This window comes from Podarcis muralis, chromosome 16, assembly GCF_964188315.1.
Source record: "Podarcis muralis chromosome 16, rPodMur119.hap1.1, whole genome shotgun sequence".
Classification (NCBI taxonomy): Eukaryota; Metazoa; Chordata; class Lepidosauria; order Squamata; family Lacertidae; genus Podarcis; species Podarcis muralis.
Window position 1 is genome coordinate 20966616 of NC_135670.1, and position 18277 is coordinate 20984892.

At 45.6% G+C, this 18277-nt stretch overlaps 1 protein-coding gene across 3 annotated transcripts in view; it reads right to left on the reverse strand.

Moving 5' to 3' along the window:
- Nucleotides 1-18277, reverse strand: part of TBX5 (T-box transcription factor 5) — a 103266-nt gene that overhangs the window by 36627 nt on the left and 48362 nt on the right. Inside the window, exons 1-3 of one of the 3 annotated variants that reach the window (XM_028709724.2) lie at nt 16957-17256; nt 8412-8590; nt 3805-3899 (exon numbers count right to left, since the gene is read on the reverse strand). In XM_028709724.2, the coding sequence (XP_028565557.2) occupies nt 3805-3899; nt 8412-8558 (242 nt within the window). In that variant the 5' untranslated portion in view covers nt 8559-8590; nt 16957-17256. Of the gene's footprint in view, nt 1-3804; nt 3900-8411; nt 8591-12912; nt 13532-16956; nt 17257-18277 lie in introns of those variants that run through there. The other 2 variants (XM_028709723.2, XM_028709725.2) reach the window with 2 other exon arrangements.

The window sequence follows — 18277 nt, forward strand, 5'->3', positions numbered from 1 at the left end:
GTGCATGTACATTTGCATATATAAACTATTTCTATAAAATATACTTCACTGCATAACAATTATATGCATTATACATACATGACATTGAGTATATATGAGTACTTGTTGTTGTTGTTGTTGTTGTTGTTGTTGTTGTTATTATTATTATTATTATTATTATTATTAACTGAATTTATATACTGTCCTATACCTGGAGGTCTCAGGGCTGTTCACAGAACAAAATCAAAATGCAAAACCACAAATTACATAATCAAAATAAAAACAACAACCCAATAATCCCCATATACACACACAACACAACACAACTTGTCTGTAAGGTACCTCCAAAAGAACCACAGGAATAAACTTGTTTGAAACTGTATAATTGTCTCTTTTTTCTATTTCAATTCTAGGCCAGTATCCAATTAACAATAAATCTAGAAATGGAAGGAACCAAAGGCTGCAATCCTGTACCTGGAAGTGAGTCCAACTGAACCAAATCAGATTTACTTCCAGGTAGACAGGTATAAGAGTTCCTTAGACTCTGCTTCTCCTCCACAAAGGCTTATACACTGCACCACACGGTGCAGCCCACATGGATAAGGGCTGTAGCTTAGTGGTAGAGCATTTACCTTGCATCCAAAAGGTCCCAGGTTCAATCCCCAGCATCTCCAGGTAGGATCTGGAATGTCCCCCACCTGACATCTTGAATTGAATCATTTCCTACCCATGTAGAAAATACAGAGCTTGGTGGACCAAGGGTTTGATTCAATAGAGGACCACTTCCTATGTTCCTGAACTGCTTTTGAGATGGAAATTTAAATGGACATGCTAAGGCAGTGGGGAACCAGTGGCAGTCATTGTGTATAAAAAGCAGGGAGGGGTGCCTGAAAATCCTGTTTGCTAAGACAAACTGTTTGTGCCACTAAGCAGTTCTTTGCATCCTCAAAACTTAGAAGTGAGTGGCAGCAGTGTCATCAAAACTGCAGCAGAACTTTGCTCTCTTCTTCCTCCTGCGGCTGATGCAACGGATGTGAACTAATCAATGCTCCATTCGCTAATGAATGCTTATACGTAAGAATGTATGAAGAATCCTAGTGGATCAGGCAATGGCCTATCTATTACTTTATTTATTTATTTATTTATTTATTAAAATTGCATTCATCCGAAGATCACAGGGCAGTTCACAACATAAAAAATACAACCAGCAGCAGCCAGGATCCTCTATGCACAAATTTGGAAGGAAAAAGTTCCCGCCCAAGAAGAATGGATAAGTAAAGTGATGGACAACATGGAATTAGCAAAGTTAACAGCTAAAATAAGAGAACCTAATGGTAACTGTTTTTTGGAAGAATGGAAGCCTTTTTTCGGACTTTTAAAAGAAATATTATAGTATGATGAATTTGCAAGCAGGATTTGAACTATGAGCAACAGAAGGAATTAAAGATTATTGCGTTGTTGTTATGATATAAGAGAGAGTTGATAGGGTGCAGCAAGGGGGAGCAATAAAAAAAACATAATGGAAAATGGGGTGGGAAGTCGGCAAAACAACAGAAAAAAATATTATGTATTGGAATGTATATGGGATTTTTTTGAAAATGTAATAAATTATAACAGGGGGAAGCAAGACGCCCATGGGGAGCTTACATGCAGGATCTGAGCGCAACAGTACTCTCCCCGCCTATCGTTTCCAGAAACTAGTACCTGGAGCATACTGCCTCTAGCGGTGGAGGTACAACATAGCCAGGGTGGCTAGTAACCAATAGTGATTATAGTTATCCATCTTAATTCTAAAGCATTCTTATAGCAGTCATATATAATATAATATAATATAATATAATATAATATAATATAATATAATATAATATAATAATATAATATAATATAATATAATATAATATAATATAATATAATATAATATAATATAATATAATATAATATAATATAATATAATATAATATAATATAATATGTTTATACAAGGGGGAGGGGGAGAAGCAACATTGTGTTCTGAAACGGAAACAGAATAAATTGCAGCAAATCCTAAACTCCTCAAACGCAGAATCTTCCAGTCAGACCCTGCCATTCATTTCAACAGGACTAATTTCAAAGCTGGAGTAAAAATTGAACCTTAAAGCATAACCTCCAGCGCTTGTGGTGGAGAGTGTTTTGGGAACACCATAATTGGAGGCGGGATCAGAACACAGTTTATTCCTCAACACAGAGAGGTAGAGATAGCGCTTCCAAGTTATACCATAATAAATATAGAGGTGAGGAGGCCAAATAGTTTATGAAGGACCCTGTTCAGATCTGATTGTTTTGATGTCATTGGTTCTAGATTTGCGCATATATATAATATGTCAAATCTCTTACTGTGTCTATAACGCGGGCGCAAAACTGAGAAGCGCAATGGAACCCCGTAGTACGATCCTATGCATGTTTACTCGGAAGTTCTGTGGAACTTACTCGCAAGTAATTGCGCGCAGAATCGCAGTCTAATGGTATACATAGTATTCACTGTGCTAATTTCAAACATTCACCTGTCCCAACATAAATAACTAATTAACAAAACCAGAGCAAGCTTGAGTGAAGTTGTTTATGCTTTTATGACACACACACAAACACATTAAGAAAAGGGGAAACACTTTGGGTTGAAACACTAAGTCCTATTCAGAGGGAAATGACTAACCTAAGTTTATTCATTTCTGTGGATCTACTCAGAGTAGGACGTACTTCTGAATTGACATGGTCAAGATTGTGCCACCGAAAGTGGTGGGCCTTTAAATGGTTTCATTTTGTCTCGATTATTGCAATGGTTACCCTGCGAAAATAACTGGAAGAGTTGCTGCAGCACCTAAACTTGTTTTAAAAGGGGGGGGGGACAATCTCAGGAGAAACAAAACTTCTCATTTCCCCACCACCACCCGGTGGATCAAAGCCAAACACTTTCCAGAAGAGAACTCTCCAGCCCCAGTCTGTTCTATGCACCCCCGTCTACTCAGAAGTCAACCTCACTACGTTCATTAGGACTTACTCCCAAGTAAACGGGCCAGGCATTGCAACCCAAGATGTGCTTGACGTTGGCCAAACTCGCCTGCCTTCTATATAGTGCTCGCATCGCCCTAATTATCGCATCCACAAACCTTAAGATCAATTCTTCGAAATATTCCTGCCAGGAAATCTATTCCGAGAGCTCCGGTGTCACTCCTGATATTGCATTTTATGCGACATCAGATCCGCGTATTTTTCACTGGCCAGAAACCTTCAAGGAACGTCCGGGCTCCTATAACTCACCCGGAAATGCTTCTTTTCATTTCAATGGGGTTCGCAAAGGAACTCCCCCTCCCTCCGAGGACACACACAGCCCTGCAAATGAATCGTGTTTCTTCGTCTTTTAGGGAAGCAGGCCGAAATTTCATTTATTTATTTCTCCACAGAGCCATTAACTTACCTAAAAAATATCCATACCCCGCCTTTTGACCAAAAGAAAAACCCTCGAGGCGGCTTACAACATTGTGGTAAGACTACAATACGCAACCTCGGTGGAAAACCACAAAGGCAAGAGGATATAGAGAATAAATTTAAAATACACACCATGGGCGTCAAGTTAATAAATAAAAATACTTAAGTAACTGACCAACTGCATCGCAGATAACTCGCTTCTACCACCCCACCACCCCATTATAAAGTCTGCCCCCCCCAAAAAAAAAAAAAATATTGGCTACGCACATGACACACGCACACATCTAGTGATAATGAGTCTTTCCCCACCAGCTCCATCGCCCACATTCTGATCCCCCAAAAAGAGAAATATCTGGATTCTTACCTTCCAGCTTTGGTTATAATCATTTCGGTCCCCACGTCATGAAATTTGAGCCATAATTCTCGCTCGTGTAAGAACACTTTGATTCCCTCCATGCCCTGGAAAGGAGAGCAAATGGCAACAGGCAAATCATTATGCAGCAGAGGCAGGTGAGAACGCGGGAAGGCGCCTTAGACTGAATCAGACCAGCAGTCCATCTATCTCAGTGTTGTCTACCCTGACTAGAAGCAGATATCTAGGTTTCCAGGCAGGAGACATCCCAGTCCCTATCTGGAGAGGCTGAGAATCGAACCCGGGATCTTCAGCATGCAATGTGACGTACCCGTTCCCCAAATCACGGGGATATCAAGGGTGTTTATTCCCGAGCCCATCGATAGCTGATGGCATGTCTTTTTCACGCCACACCTTTTTAAGTGTATATCCCCCACCGCTTTACTGATGATGATGATGATGATGATAAACTTCGATTGATTTGGGAGCAAATCCCACTGGTTTCAAGGTGGCTTGTTCCCTAGTATACGCATAGGCTCGGGTTACACGGGTGTTCCTAAAATGCCAACAGTGAACGTGGAAACGGGGGAGAGACGCGTGCTTCTTCCAGGCACACGCGGCCAGGAGACGGGGTTGGCTGTGGCTCCTGCTGAGAGTACCTCCTCGGTGGCAAACCCGAGTTTCTGACTGTGTAACGTGTGAAACGACCTCCAGAGCGAGAGAAAGAGAGAGTGCTAGCGGACTTGGCTGCACTCCACGACGGCTGTTATCCCTTCTCAGTGAATAGAGGCTTGCCTAAACTAGGCTTGTGGTTTTTATCTCCCGAAATGGCGAGGCGGGAGGGGGAGGAGGGAGGGAGGGAGGGTATGAGCGAGAGACGGGACAGTCCGGCTCATGTTCAAAGACGCTTCGCCGCTCCAGGCCGGAGATCTGCCCAGCGCCAGCGGCCATGAGAGCCGCTTGGAACTTTTCTGATAGGAGCCGGCCTGATAGGCTCCGAGCCAAGAGCATCAAAATAGCAGGCGCTATAATAGGATCGGAGGCGAGGAAGGTTTTCCTGAGAAAAAAAGCAGCGGGGTGGGATGGGGGAAGAGAGAGCAGAGAAAAAGGAGGGGTGAGGAGGAGGAGGATGAAAAGCTGACCCCTGGGAAGGAGGTTATCTCTGCCTTGCAGTCACTTACGGGCCCATCCCTACGTCCTTCCAGAGTTTCCTTTATTGGTTGCATTTATATTCCCCCTCACCACCACCCCACCCCAGCTCAGTGCGGCCTGCGTGATTTCCGCCCCCCTCCACATTTTATCCCCACAGCAACCCTGTGAGGTACGTCGGGCTGCTGCGCCCAAGGTCACCCAAGTGAACGTCACAGGGCTGAGCGGGGGATTTGAACTCGCGTCTCCCAGGTCCTGGTCCAACGCTCTAACCGCTACCCCACACTGGCTCTGAGATTACATGGCACTATCCTACTGCGTTTCTGGTTCAGGTTCTGGGAAACGAGGCCAACTCGGTAGAGGTCACGTTGAAAGTGCATTGGGTTGAGACGTCCAAATGCGTAAATACGCACTCGCCTCCGCGGCTTTCTTATGTACGTACACGCCTGTTGTCATAATCATCCACGCTATTTTATTATTTCCATTACCCAGATACAGCTTCATCTACATATCTGCATCTCTACCCAAAAAATAAGGATAATTATAATAATATGTCCGAGTCATTAAGGGCAGTGTTCAACCAGTTTGTCTGTCTTTCCTTACCCGCCCTTCACCAGGCGGTTCCAAGGCAGTTTAATTGAAAACACCATTAAACTACAATCCTATGCACATATCCGTGGGAATAAGTCCCATTAAATTCAATGGGGTTTTCCTTCTGAGTAGTCACATTTAGGATTGCCTTGCTGAAAAATTGCGATCCTGTTGAAAGCTGAGCACGCCTAAGCCCGCGGAAAGCAACAGAGAGGAGAATCCCACCCAGTGCCTAGGACCGCAGCCCTGTTTACTCGGGAGAAACTTTCTTTGTTCAACTGGACTTACTCCCTAGTAAGTGTGCAAAAGGACTGCGCCGCTCCTGGGTTCCTCATTTCCGAGGGGTACAGCGGAAATGCATTTGGGGATTTACCGAAGGTGGGGGTTAAATGTAACATTTAGGAAGCAAAAGTTCAACTCGAAAACTGCAATCCTATGAGGCCCATTGGAATCAATGGGATTTACTTCTGAGCGTGCCTGCATGCATTGCCCTGCAAGAGTGTCTTCCCCGCCCCCTGGCCCATCAGCCTTGTTTCCCTGGCACACTGGACCTCCCAAACAAGAGAGAAGGGGATAGGGTTCCCCTTAGCTCTCGAGCCCACCGTTCAAAATTTGACCCGGCCGATTAATAGCAGATTAATCAACCTACACTTTAGTTGATTAACCGATTGGACCGTTGCAGCCGTGCTGAGCATCAGCTTCGTGCTGATGGATCGTTTCGACAAATGGAACGTTGGCTTATTCCCTATCACAAGCCGGGAGAGCTCGACAATGCGATCCTACGCATATTTATTCAGAAGTAAGTCCAAACTAGTTCGAGGAGGCGAACGCTTGAGAAAGACTGCAATCCTACACCCACTTGATCTCGAGTAAGCCCCACCGAACTCCTGATAGGATCGCTCCTTAAAAGTGCCTAGAACCTCGACCGGGGTCATTTCTTTATTTGGAATATGTTTATACAGTACTATACAGAACTTTTCCAACAGCAAAAGTTCTCAATGCCGTTTACACAGAAATCTTTCCAGTCTCCTTCCCTCCCATAATTTTTGTGTTTAAAAACTGGCCATTAACTTGTAAACACGGGGACTCCGCATACGCGCATTTACCTACGAGTAAGCCCTACTGAACACGGTAGGAATGGGGTGGGCGCCATCCATGGTACTTAACGAGGCTTGCTTTGACCTAAGAGATTAGGCCACTGTACATTTAAAGCACACTCCCCTCCAAAGAATCCTGGGAGCTGCAGTTTGTTGTGGGTTCTGAGACCTGTAGGTCTGCGAGTGAGTGAACTACAATTCCCTTTGGGGTGAACTACAATTCCCTTTGGGAGCGGAGGGACATGCTTTAAAATGTATAACGTGGAAGGGAGGGAGAGAATGAGAATGAGGCAGCCATGCTGATTTCCCAGTTTTGTGATGCCTAAAAGAGAAATCGTTTTTAAAAAAAACAAAATAACCTAAATATAAATAAAAGAGCACACCCCATTTCGCGGGGGTCGCTTCTGCGTCGTGATCCGGATGCGTGTTGTTTTTTTTTAAGATCCTAAACCAAAGACTCGCTCCCCTCACAAACGGCAGCGAAGCAACTCGCTAGAAGCAGCCGTAGCAAGGGTAGATTTCAAGTCCTCCTGGCCAAGCCAAGAGCATACTGCACATATATATGCAGTAATGGGCTTGAGGGAGAGGGAGGGTCGATTTCGAGAAACCAGATGTTGGGACGACGAGAGAAAGACCCAGCCCGAAGGATCAAGGCTGGAAACCTCGCGGTCGTAAATGTATTGCACGCTCAGGCACTCCCTACACACGCGAACTTTTAAATTTTTTTATTTTCTAAACATCTCTCCTTCCAACCTCTGGTGTTTGGGTGCAAATAAATGTACTTAATTCTTTATTCGCGTGCGGATCTCGCCGGTGCGAGCGCCACACACGTATATCTCGGGGAGCGTCCTCACGATCATTTAAACCGGGTTCATTCCCAGTTCCCTTTCGACTTCCTTTTCTGCGGCGTTTACGCCGCCCTCGCAGTGAGGAAAGAGTGGGACGCAGCGCGCCTGCGTATGTATTTGCATTTTACTGCCCGCGCAATCTATCCAAAGCGACCTTGGTTATTGTGGTTGTGAGCAAGTATCTGGCGGTGGCAGTTTATTCCGAGATCGATTGACGCGGACTGCCCGGCTGACTTACATAACCAGGTCTGCTACAAACGGTATTTGAGGCGGGAGCCAGGAAATCAATCCGAATGGGCATTACAAATACGAATATTTTTCCCGTCCTTTAACGGTACCCCCAAATTTTCCTGCTTGCGAAGGACGGTCTCCCTCAGTCAATAGCCGTGCTCGCCTTTCTGCATAGCAGAATCAGCGCATTCCAGACTCCATCTCTCCAAATATATATTTCATTGTATGTGATTTTGGGGGTGGAGGTGTTTATATTTGTCTTATTCCATTGTATTATCTTTCTCCAACTGTAACCTTACAGGTGGGATTGACACTGAATAATAAATAAATGAAATGAAACTACCTTTCAGCGCAGTTTTAACCACGTCTACTCAGAAGTAACTCATTTGAATTAAATGGGGCCTACTCCCAGGTAAGTGGGGTTACGACTGCAACCTAACCTGTTATTATCATTCATCAAACCTTAGCCCTACTCAAAGAAGACCTAATGAAGTGACCCCCCCCCCCTCGTCATACTGTATTTACTGATTTTAATGGGCTTACTCTGAGTAGGACTGTCCTTGGATACACAACCCATTATTATTATTATTATGAATTAAAAGAACAGAGGAGGCGCAATGGGATTGTCTCTCATTCGTTCCCACTTTCCCCTAGCATTCCCACCCCCGGTCTCCCCCCATTTCTGCCCAGTGCGGCGGCTTACCTGTTGGGTGAAGGCGGCCTGGGGCGAGGAAGGTTGCTTGCTGCTGGCGCCCAGCTGACTCTCCGGCTTCCCGTCGCTCGCTAGCTCCTTCGTGTCTGAGTCGACCGGCGTGGCTGGGAGCCCGAAGCCTTCTTCGGCATCCGCCATGTTCTAGGCTGCTGAGCCCCCCCGCCCCACTCCTGTACAAGAGCGAGAGAGAGAGAGAGAGAGAGAGAGAGAGAGAGAGAGAGAGAGAGAGAGAGGAGAGTGGTGAGTCTTGGCGGTGGTGGAGAGAACGAGAAGAGACCCACGGTCGCGTCCCCTCTTTGCCACTGCAACAGTGCTGGATTTATAAGCCAAACAAACTATAGCTTAGGGCCACACTCTCTTGGGGGCCCCCAAAAAACTGGATGCACTTTGATAAAATACATATTTTGTTATGTGCGAATGGCTTTAGATACCTATTAGGTCCATAAATTACCATATAGCATATATTCAACACAAAAAACGGCGACAATTTGTTGTTGACAAAGGACAGCTGGACATATAAAGGGCCCCATTGCCTTCAGTAGCTTAGGGCCTCATCAAACCTAAATCCGGCCCTGCCCTGGAGCGAGGGAGACCGAATGATGGGCGGATAGGCCGAGAGAGAGAAGGTCCACGGCTGCCAATTCAAGGCCGGTTATACCCGCGTTCCTCAAAGGCCTACGCCTGCCCCCGCTTCAAAGACCAGGCCCCAGAAGAGAGGCTTGTTTGGGGATCCCTGCTGTCTCCCTTCTTTTCACATCGACAGGTTCCCAGTCTTACAGACAGACAGAAACGTGTCTGTGCTGTGCGTATATCTCCCGTGCATAGGCCATCCCAACACACAAACACTTTTAAAACTTATATGATACGAGGTAAAATGCCACATTCGCTAATGGTAGAAAAAAGCAACCTGTGCCGTTAATACACAAATGTTCACACAGTTGTTCAAAAATAATTTTACACCATTTATCAAATATGTGGGAAAGAGACAATTACTTACAAAGTGCCATGAAAACTTACAAATTACCTGAAATAAAGTGAACTTGCAATATCAGATTTAACTAGGTTCTTACAAATTATTGACTCAGTTTTTCGTTTTTTAAATAAGTTCCAGAAGATTCAAGAAAAAGGTAAGTTCAGCGTTGTTCCCCGTAGCTGTGAGGTGCCAGGAACAATGTTGTACATACGCTAATGGAGCGTATGGAGCTGTGAATCATCACAACCGCAATCGCATTCTGTGCCTATGTGTACAAGCCCTTGTGTAAATTGGGTGTGCATATTGGATCAATGAAGCTTTCTTACAACTTTCCTTGGTTGCAATAACCCCGTGGATACTTACTGGGGAGTGAGACCCCTTCCAGTGAATGTGATTTATTTCTGAATAAATTTGCACAGGTTCAGGCTGCTGGGCTGCTAGACCCGAGAAGTCTGTGGGGCTTAAGGCATGTAAGGATGTCCAAGACTGCAACACATTCTTGCGCTACTTGTTTTGTTGGGTCAGTGCGTCTGCTAACCTCCCCTTCACACATGTGCAGAAGCACAATGTGTGCACGTGTGTTGATTAGCGCACAAATACATATTCTTTACGTACACAAAATATACATGCACACACGAAAGCATAAGTGTACTGACACGTACACATATTCTATATGTACACAAATATATGCACACAGAGACATACATATACATACATCTGGGTACACACACAGATTCTACAGTAACCAAAATATTACACACGTACACGTACAAGCATGGGTATGTACGCATATGCACCTTCCGTGTGTACACATGTATATTCTGCATGTACTCCTAAAGCAAGCATATGTATATAAACCCGTGCGTAAAACAAAGAGAAAGATTCGTGCGCACACATTTATGTACACACAGAGACAGCGAGGTCAACAGAGAAAGTGGTATTGACCTTAGACGTCGAGTCGCCGAGGAAGCGTAGCAATGGACTTCCGTTGGAAGGCGTTTGTCAATTTCATATAGAAAAGGCCCAGAAATATTTCATGTCGAAAAGGCCCAGGCAAGATTTCCTTGCTAAAATAGCCCCAGCCCCCCCCCCCAGCACTGCTAAAGTTGGGAAGCACATTTCCAGCAAAGGCCAATTACCGATCCATGCCCCCCCCCCAATGATTTTTCATTTCTGCGTCCAAACAAAGCAGTACGTATCTACAACTGAATATGCTGGTATATTGGGGGAGGGGGAGAGATCCCTCATGAAAACCCGACATACTTCGCAGGTTTAAAAAGCGCCAACGACTGGACCCATGTGAACTGAATAATGTGGACTTTCTTTTTTGCCCCCAAAGAAAAGGGGGATATTTCCTCTGATAAAATGAGAAAATTAGAGACTGTACAATTTGCTCTATAGCAAGCTACGAAGAAAATGGCCATTACTTGATGATGACGACGACGACAAGGCCTTGTCTTTACTTTTAGGAGAAATTATATAATTTTCATATATGTTCTCGTTTATTAAATGCACCTCCGGCTTTGGTCTTGAGGAATATTCGTGTTTTTGTTTTGTTTTTTAAAAGGCCATCTCCTAAAGTTCAGTAAGAAATAACGAAGGAAGGAAATTCCAGCAAATCAAAAATCAGTTTCTCATACCAACACCCTAATATATGTATTTTACTTGGAAGATATTTCCTTGGCGCTTCCTTCCAGGTAACCGGGAATGAAATGGAAGACTCTCGGTGCAAGCTGGTCTCTACAAAAATCTCTACTCCAAAGCAAGCCCCACTAAATTCAATAGAACTTACTCCCAGCTAAGCATGTATCTAGAATTGCAGTCCGGATCCCACTTACTTACTTAGAAGTAAACCTAACTGAAACACAAAGCGTCTTGTCTTCTAATGAATCAGTGATTAGAACCTATAGGCCCCTAACTTTTCATTGCTGCTTTTCCCTCCTCAGTTAAATCTTTAGTACATTTTTCTAAGAAATGTCCACCGAAATCAAAAAGGTTTGCAGCCTTTCAAAAATACAGCCGCTTGAAGAAGAAAAATAATTGAAATGTACGGGAAATATTTCCTATTAGTTCAAGTTGGGGTGCTAGTACAACTCAAGGGAGCAGAGCATTCTAGTTTTAAAGAAATAAAGGGGGGAAATATCATATGTTGAATCTAGTTTCCAGAATATTACAGCATAGACTGGATATTTAAAATAATTCAACTGCCCTGTTTCCCCGCGCCTACATCTTTAACAAAACAAAGCCCGCGAATTCTAGAGAAACCAGAACGAGCGTTTTGTGTTAGTTTTTAATTAATAAAAATAATTAATATATCAGCTCCTTTCACCAGCATTTAAGAAAATTTCTTTAAAGGAGAATTTAGCCCCAGTGTGAAAATAGCTTTAAATTCGCGGGGGATTTATAGGAAAAACAACAACACCATCCAGTTTCAAACCGCTGAACCTAGGCAGGCTGTTTTGGGAGTTAAAGTCATGGAAGTCTATGGGGTTTACTTCCGAATAAACAACGGTAAAATTGGACTGCAGGAATCATTACAAGGGACGTGCTCGCGCCCCAGCTCTAGAGAAACAGAGGCGTTGCTCTACCTCACCTTGGAAACGCTAAAGTTCCAAGTGGGGTTAGCGGGAGGCAAGTGATTCAGAGGTAGAAAGCAAGGTCAGGCTGAATTCACTGAACTGCTGGCCTGAGGCTAGATTAGAGGAAGGGTCCTCAGAGATTTCTAGACTCAGAGAGGAGGGTGCCAAATGACTCAAGATCACTGCCTGTTCATTTTCTGTAATTTCCTCTAAAACCCCCCCTCCAGCTCCGGGCACTGGGAGAGACAAACGTGGCAACGTATCAGGCGTGTGTGAAGAAAACAAGCGCGAGAGGAACGCCTCTTCTAACCTTAAATCGCTCTCGGAATCGGCACAGAAGGTTTTCTCGTGGAAGAGTTGGGCCAAGAAGGCTGGCGGTGCGGGGGGGGCGCGGGCGGGTAGAGAGAGACGGGGGGGGGGGGAGAGAGAGAAATATGAATGAGACCCTCCTGCTTCTCCCTCCGAGAGTTGCAGAGAGGCAATCCGCCTTGACAGAACCAGGCCGCGGCTGGATGAAAAATGCAGCCAGCCAGCTCGAGCCGAGCAGGGAACCGAAACTGCTCGGCCAGGCGCTTCGGGGAAGGAATGAAATGGAAAGGGGGGGGTGCACCGCTACACACACACACACACACACACACACACACACACACACACCAAGGTGCCTGCAAACTGGATCGCCACCCCCTCTGCAAGATCGAGGGACTAACTGGAAGATCTCTCCCCCTCAAAGCAAAACACCATCTCCCAGCTGTCTTGCTGGGGCCTTGTTTTCTGGCTCGCTTCTCTCTCTCTCTCCCTCCTTCCCCCCCCCCTCTCTCTCTCAGTGTGTGCGTGTGTGTATGTCACCCACACACCGAGAGGTCCGAATCTCTTCTCTGAGCCTCGGGCGCCCCCACCCCCCACGATCGCGCACCCGGAGCGCGAGAACAGCCCTGGTTACCTTCTAGCTTTGCCCGGATCCGGGCAGTCACCGCATCTCACTCACAAAGCCCTCAGCCTGGACGCAGCATTGCCGCCGCCGCCGCCGCCACCATTGCCATCTCCTTGCCGTATTCTCGCCGCTCCAAATGCAATAAAAACCGAGCCTTTCCTCAAGGCAGCATCAATGAAATGATGTGAAGGGCGAGAGAGGACGAAGGGGGGAGGAAAAAGACCCCTTCCCCTACTTCTCCCCCTCCCCTCAAAGAAAGAAAACCCGTCCAGTCCCTTCTCTGCCTCCCGGACACAACTCCTGGTAGCGCGCAGAGGAGCGAGTCCCTCCGGGCGATGCCTTCAGGAATGAGAAGGGTCCTCGCCTCCTCTTCCACGCAGCCGAGAACCCCGTCCTCTCCCTGGACGCTTACAGATTCCCGGAAAGAGAGCTGGGAGGGAAAAGTTCGGGGTAGGAGCGATGGCGGAGGAAGCCCCTAAAGAGCAGGTTCGCTTCTTTAAGGCCGGGAAAGAGCGAGCTCGGCTGAGGAAGACGGAGCCCTGCGCGTCTCTAACCAAGTGCGTTGAGGCGAAGGGAGCGCAGCGTCTCGAGCGAGCGCCCAGCTCGCTCTGGCCAACCAGCTGCGCTGGTGCAACGGGAGGCTGGCGCTCTCTCGCTCGCTCTCTCTCTCCCCCCCCCCCTTCTCCTATCCTATCCTACCCTCTCCCTTCTTCCTCTCCTTTTTTCCCAGCCTGTTTTTCCCTCCCAGGCCACAGGAAAAAAAAATCTCACAAAGACAGTCGGAGGGATCTCTCTGGATTCCCTCCCCACTTCGCCTCCTCCCCCCCTCCTTCCTCTCCCCTCCCTCCTTTCTATCCATCTTTCTTAAGCAGAAAGAAAAATTCAAAGCTTCAGAAATCCCCTTTCTCTCTTTCCTCCCCCTTTTTCTTCCTCGAAAAGAAAAGAAAAGCCGTTGGCTTTTTTTAAAAAAAGAAACAAAAACCCACACCTAATACAAACCATTCCGCTTCGCCTTCCAGTCTCCAAACCAGCCTGACTTCTCTCGTGCATTATATCTAAGGAAATCATTTCTTAAAATAAAAACAAAAACGCATCTGTTCAAAGGGAAGCGGTGCTGACTTTGTAAACCGAATTACACGGCGGTAGCTTTCGGGTTGTTCTTATGGGGAGAGAAATAAGACCACTGTCATGTTGTACTGTGTGAGAGATCTCCCAGGTTATTTGAGGATCTGCTCCTCCATATGTATTTTGCCATGGGTCCTACCACCGTGTAAATAAATACATCTGATCTGATTGTCATCTCCTTGTTACTAGCAATGATTATTTTTTACTGCATAGGTTTATTTTTTTTAAGGACCTCCACCTCCCTACGAATAATCTCACCCTCTTTTTCTAAAGAAATAAAGAATGTATAGGACACACACACACACGACAGAGAGAGAGAGAGAGAGAGAGAGAGAGAGAGAGAGAGAGAGAGAGAGACTATATACATATACAAGCTCCAAGAACCGGCTTTACTAAAAATAATCAACCCGTCAAGAGAGCTGAGGATGTGATTTTTTGTAATCTGTCTTTCTCTTCTCTATATCTTAACTTTCTTTTCTTTTTCTTTCAAATGTATTATTTTTGAGGGTAAAGTTGAATAGGTCAAAGCGAGGATAAACAGCCTCCCTGGCTCTTTCTGGAATCTGAAGAGTACCAGGTTGATAATAGCCACGTGTGGTCATTTTTTATTACTATTTTTTTTTTAAAAAAAAGAGTTTGGTATAAAGGATCTTTATTTAGCACTCTTTGAGCTCTGCCTCCGCTTTCTTGCATGATTCCATGTCGTTCTCTAAAATGGAATTTGGAGGTTACCGAGAGCTTCAGCGCCTCTCCAACTCAAAGAGTGCCCCATTTGCAGACCGTTGGACTTTCTCTCCCCCGATAAATTGGGGATTAGGTTGCCACGCACCTAGGTAGAAGTCAACTTCAGGGAACAAAGTGGAGCTTCCTGCCGAGTAAACATTACAGTTTAGGCAAGGCGAGCGAAAGGCCCGTTGGAGTCAGTGGGGCTTACTTCTGAGGAAGCAGGCATAGGATTGCGCTGTAAGCCTCGCTGCAATTCAAACACTGATTCAACTTAGCGCTGGAAAGTTCATCTCGTCCAATAAGGCGCGATCTGCTTGGATCGCTTTTCGAGCTGGAGGTAAAAGCGGGGGCTGGGGGGGCTGAAAGTGGAGATCAGTCAAGCCTCGAGGGGCGAGGAATTCTGTGGAGTTTGCTAGGACCCGATTGCAAATCTTTCCCATTTGTAATCCCTTGGAAAAGCAGCGTGGGCTGCAGGATACTGCACCCACATAATGCCTTGCAAAATAAAAACCCTGAGCATGAGAGTAAGGCATGTAATATACACACTTCTTGTTTTTATTCTGCGGGCACATAAGCAGAGACTTTGCCATGCGTTTCTCAGCTCACCTTCTAATGTGTTAAAATATCATATACCAGAACCACATGTATTAACACTCATTATGTTGCAAAGCGTGCGTATACGTTCGTGTATCATGCATTATAGATTGGTATCATTATAGATTAGTACCCCTGATAATAGAGTTTGTGCTTTTAATACTCACGTTTTGCGTATATATGTATGCAAAAATGATTGTATATTGATCGTATGTGTGTGTATACAATCCACAACTCCACCTTAATATTGTGTTGGTTTGTGTAACACACAAGAACAGCAACAACGACTTAGAAAGAGAATCCTAAACTGGTATATGTAGTGCACATTTTAGAAACCGCCCGAACATTTGGCCAAACCCCAGGCAACGTTTCGTCCGGGGGAAATTCCATGGATTCTATGTAGACTATATTTTAATTACATCCGGGTGAAAATCAGTGGGATTTTATTTCTCCGCTCGCGGCAGAATTACTCTGGAGGAATGAATTTTAGCCTATCGAGTTAGAGCTTGATGCAGAAACTAAATCAACCTCCAACTTTCTTTCCTCTCTGTTCATGAAAAATATCCGGAGAGATATATGGATAGATAGATAGATGATAGATGATAGATATAGATAGATAGATAGATAGATAGATAGATAGATAGATAGATAGATAGATATAGATAGATAGATAGATAGATAGATAGATAGATAGATAGATAGATAGATAGATATTATCGATTACTGTATTGTTTCCACAGCACATTTTCAATATACAAAATGCCTTGGATTTTTATTATGTTGGTGTGCGGGTGTGCGTTTGTATGCGCGCCTATGTTTCAAACCTCCTTCAGTTTTGAAAGAGGAGGCTCTTTCTGAGATTTGCTTATATCTTCCAAACTTTCAGCAAACCCTACAAATCTTGCAGATAGCCCCGCAGCTGGAAAAATAACTTAAACCACGGGCGACTGTGTGCACGAAGTTCCACAAAGAACAGAGGCCAGCAGCTGTCGTTCAACAAAGACAACCCAAATCACAGCCCAAACAGAGAACGTGTATTATGGGTATAGAGGTGCACACGCACGCACACTGAGTAAAATACCACGCGTAGGCACACGGCCTGCCTTCCTGAGCTATATTCGGCCCGGCTGAAACCTACTTCAAGTCCAAAGGCTGCTTCCAGAGACTCCAGCTACGAGCTCCTTTCTCAAAACTAGACTCTATGCAACACATCTACTGTATAAGCACGACCATCTTTAAAATCAATAAACAATATCTATATATGTATATATTTAAAATCGATAGGCACGATCGAGGCGCTGAGAAGGATGTTTCGAGGCATCTATACCGACAGAGGGGCAAAACTACGTGTTTATATCTCGCCCCCACTGCAATCCATGGGAATCCAGGGCGCTACAATTCTGACTGGATTCTGACCGTTCATTTGGCACGGGTCAGTCCCATCATCAACCACCGGACATCCTGAAAATAGTAACAATACGACATTCTCTCTCTCTCTCTCTCTCTCTCTCTCTCTCACACACACACACACACACCAAAATTCACCATTGCAGCATAGAAGAGACCGACCCCCCCAAAAAAAACTCTGCTAAAAGGACCATCTCTCACCTTATGAAACCCAAACCAGCTATGCAAGGGCTCCGAAGCAGACCTGAAGACGCCGCAGACGACCACGACGATTTCTGTCCCTGCTGCTCCAGGTTCAAACAAGACCAAAAAGATTCGTGGGGAATCTCCTGCGGAGGTAGCGCCCTTCCAGGATCTTGTCAAGGAGAGAGACAGGCTTCCCCAGCCTCGCGAGCGATTTGTGGCCTCTGACAAATTAAATATTACTGTTTATTACCAGCCATACTCCAATAAAATAAAGCGGGTTCGAGGCGATCGCTCCTATCTCACCAGCGCCTGCACCTATAGGACACGGAGACGTCACCGCGCACGCAGCCGGCCCCTTTGTCATGCTTGAGCGCAGCAGTAATGGAAGGTTAATTTGTGTTCTTCTGCTTTAAATCCCCATCAGTCAGTTTCCCCCTCTTCTTCTTCTTCGTCTTCTGGAATTTTTTTTTCCTGGGGGGGGGGGTGCTGGTTGCAATTGGGAGGAATGTAGCCCTTTTGGAAGGAGGAGGGGGCGTGCTAAGCGGGCAGAAAAGGTGGGGGGAGATATGGAGGACTGAAAACCCAGATTCTCGTGAACTAGATGGAGGGCCAACTGGCCGTATCGCTAGACCGCACTTGTGGTGGAATTAAACCGCATGATGCGTCTGCATGGCTTGTCCTGTTTCTATATATTATAGGGAGCGTGAAGAGCTGCATCTTGCAAAGGCGATCTGGGCAGATCCGATCTCAGGAGCCCATCTCCCTCTCTCTCTCTCTCTCTCTCTCTCTCTCTCTCTCTCTCTCTCACACACACACACACACACACACACACACACACACACAGAGTGATATTTGGGTAGACCTGACATCGCAGGCACTTTGATCTCTCCGGGGCTGGGGAGCAAGAATACTGACCTTATAGCCTCCTTTCTTTCCTGGTCCCCAATCCCCAAATTTACTGTCAATGGAGACGGGGGAATATTTTTGTTTCGTTTTGCTTTTTTTTATCATCTACATTTTTGTAACCCCTCTCTTGCAGATATTTCGCAAGCTGGCCTTGGCAATCGTTCGCCTTTTGCCAGCACAGCTTGCTAGAAATGCGATGCCTTCCCCAGCAGGAATTGAGACTGGGGGGGGGGGGCGCTGGGGAGTGCAAGAAATGGTTGCCGGGGACTAAAATAAAATACGAGATGAACCCAGGTCCACCGGGAAGACTGGAAGATTCCGCTTCAGGATCTAGCTAGGAGGTAAGAGCGGGGTAAGGTGGGAAGAAATCCCTTCCTTAGTCCCGGATCCCAAGTCGGATCCATGAGGGATCCCCATTTCCAGACCGGCT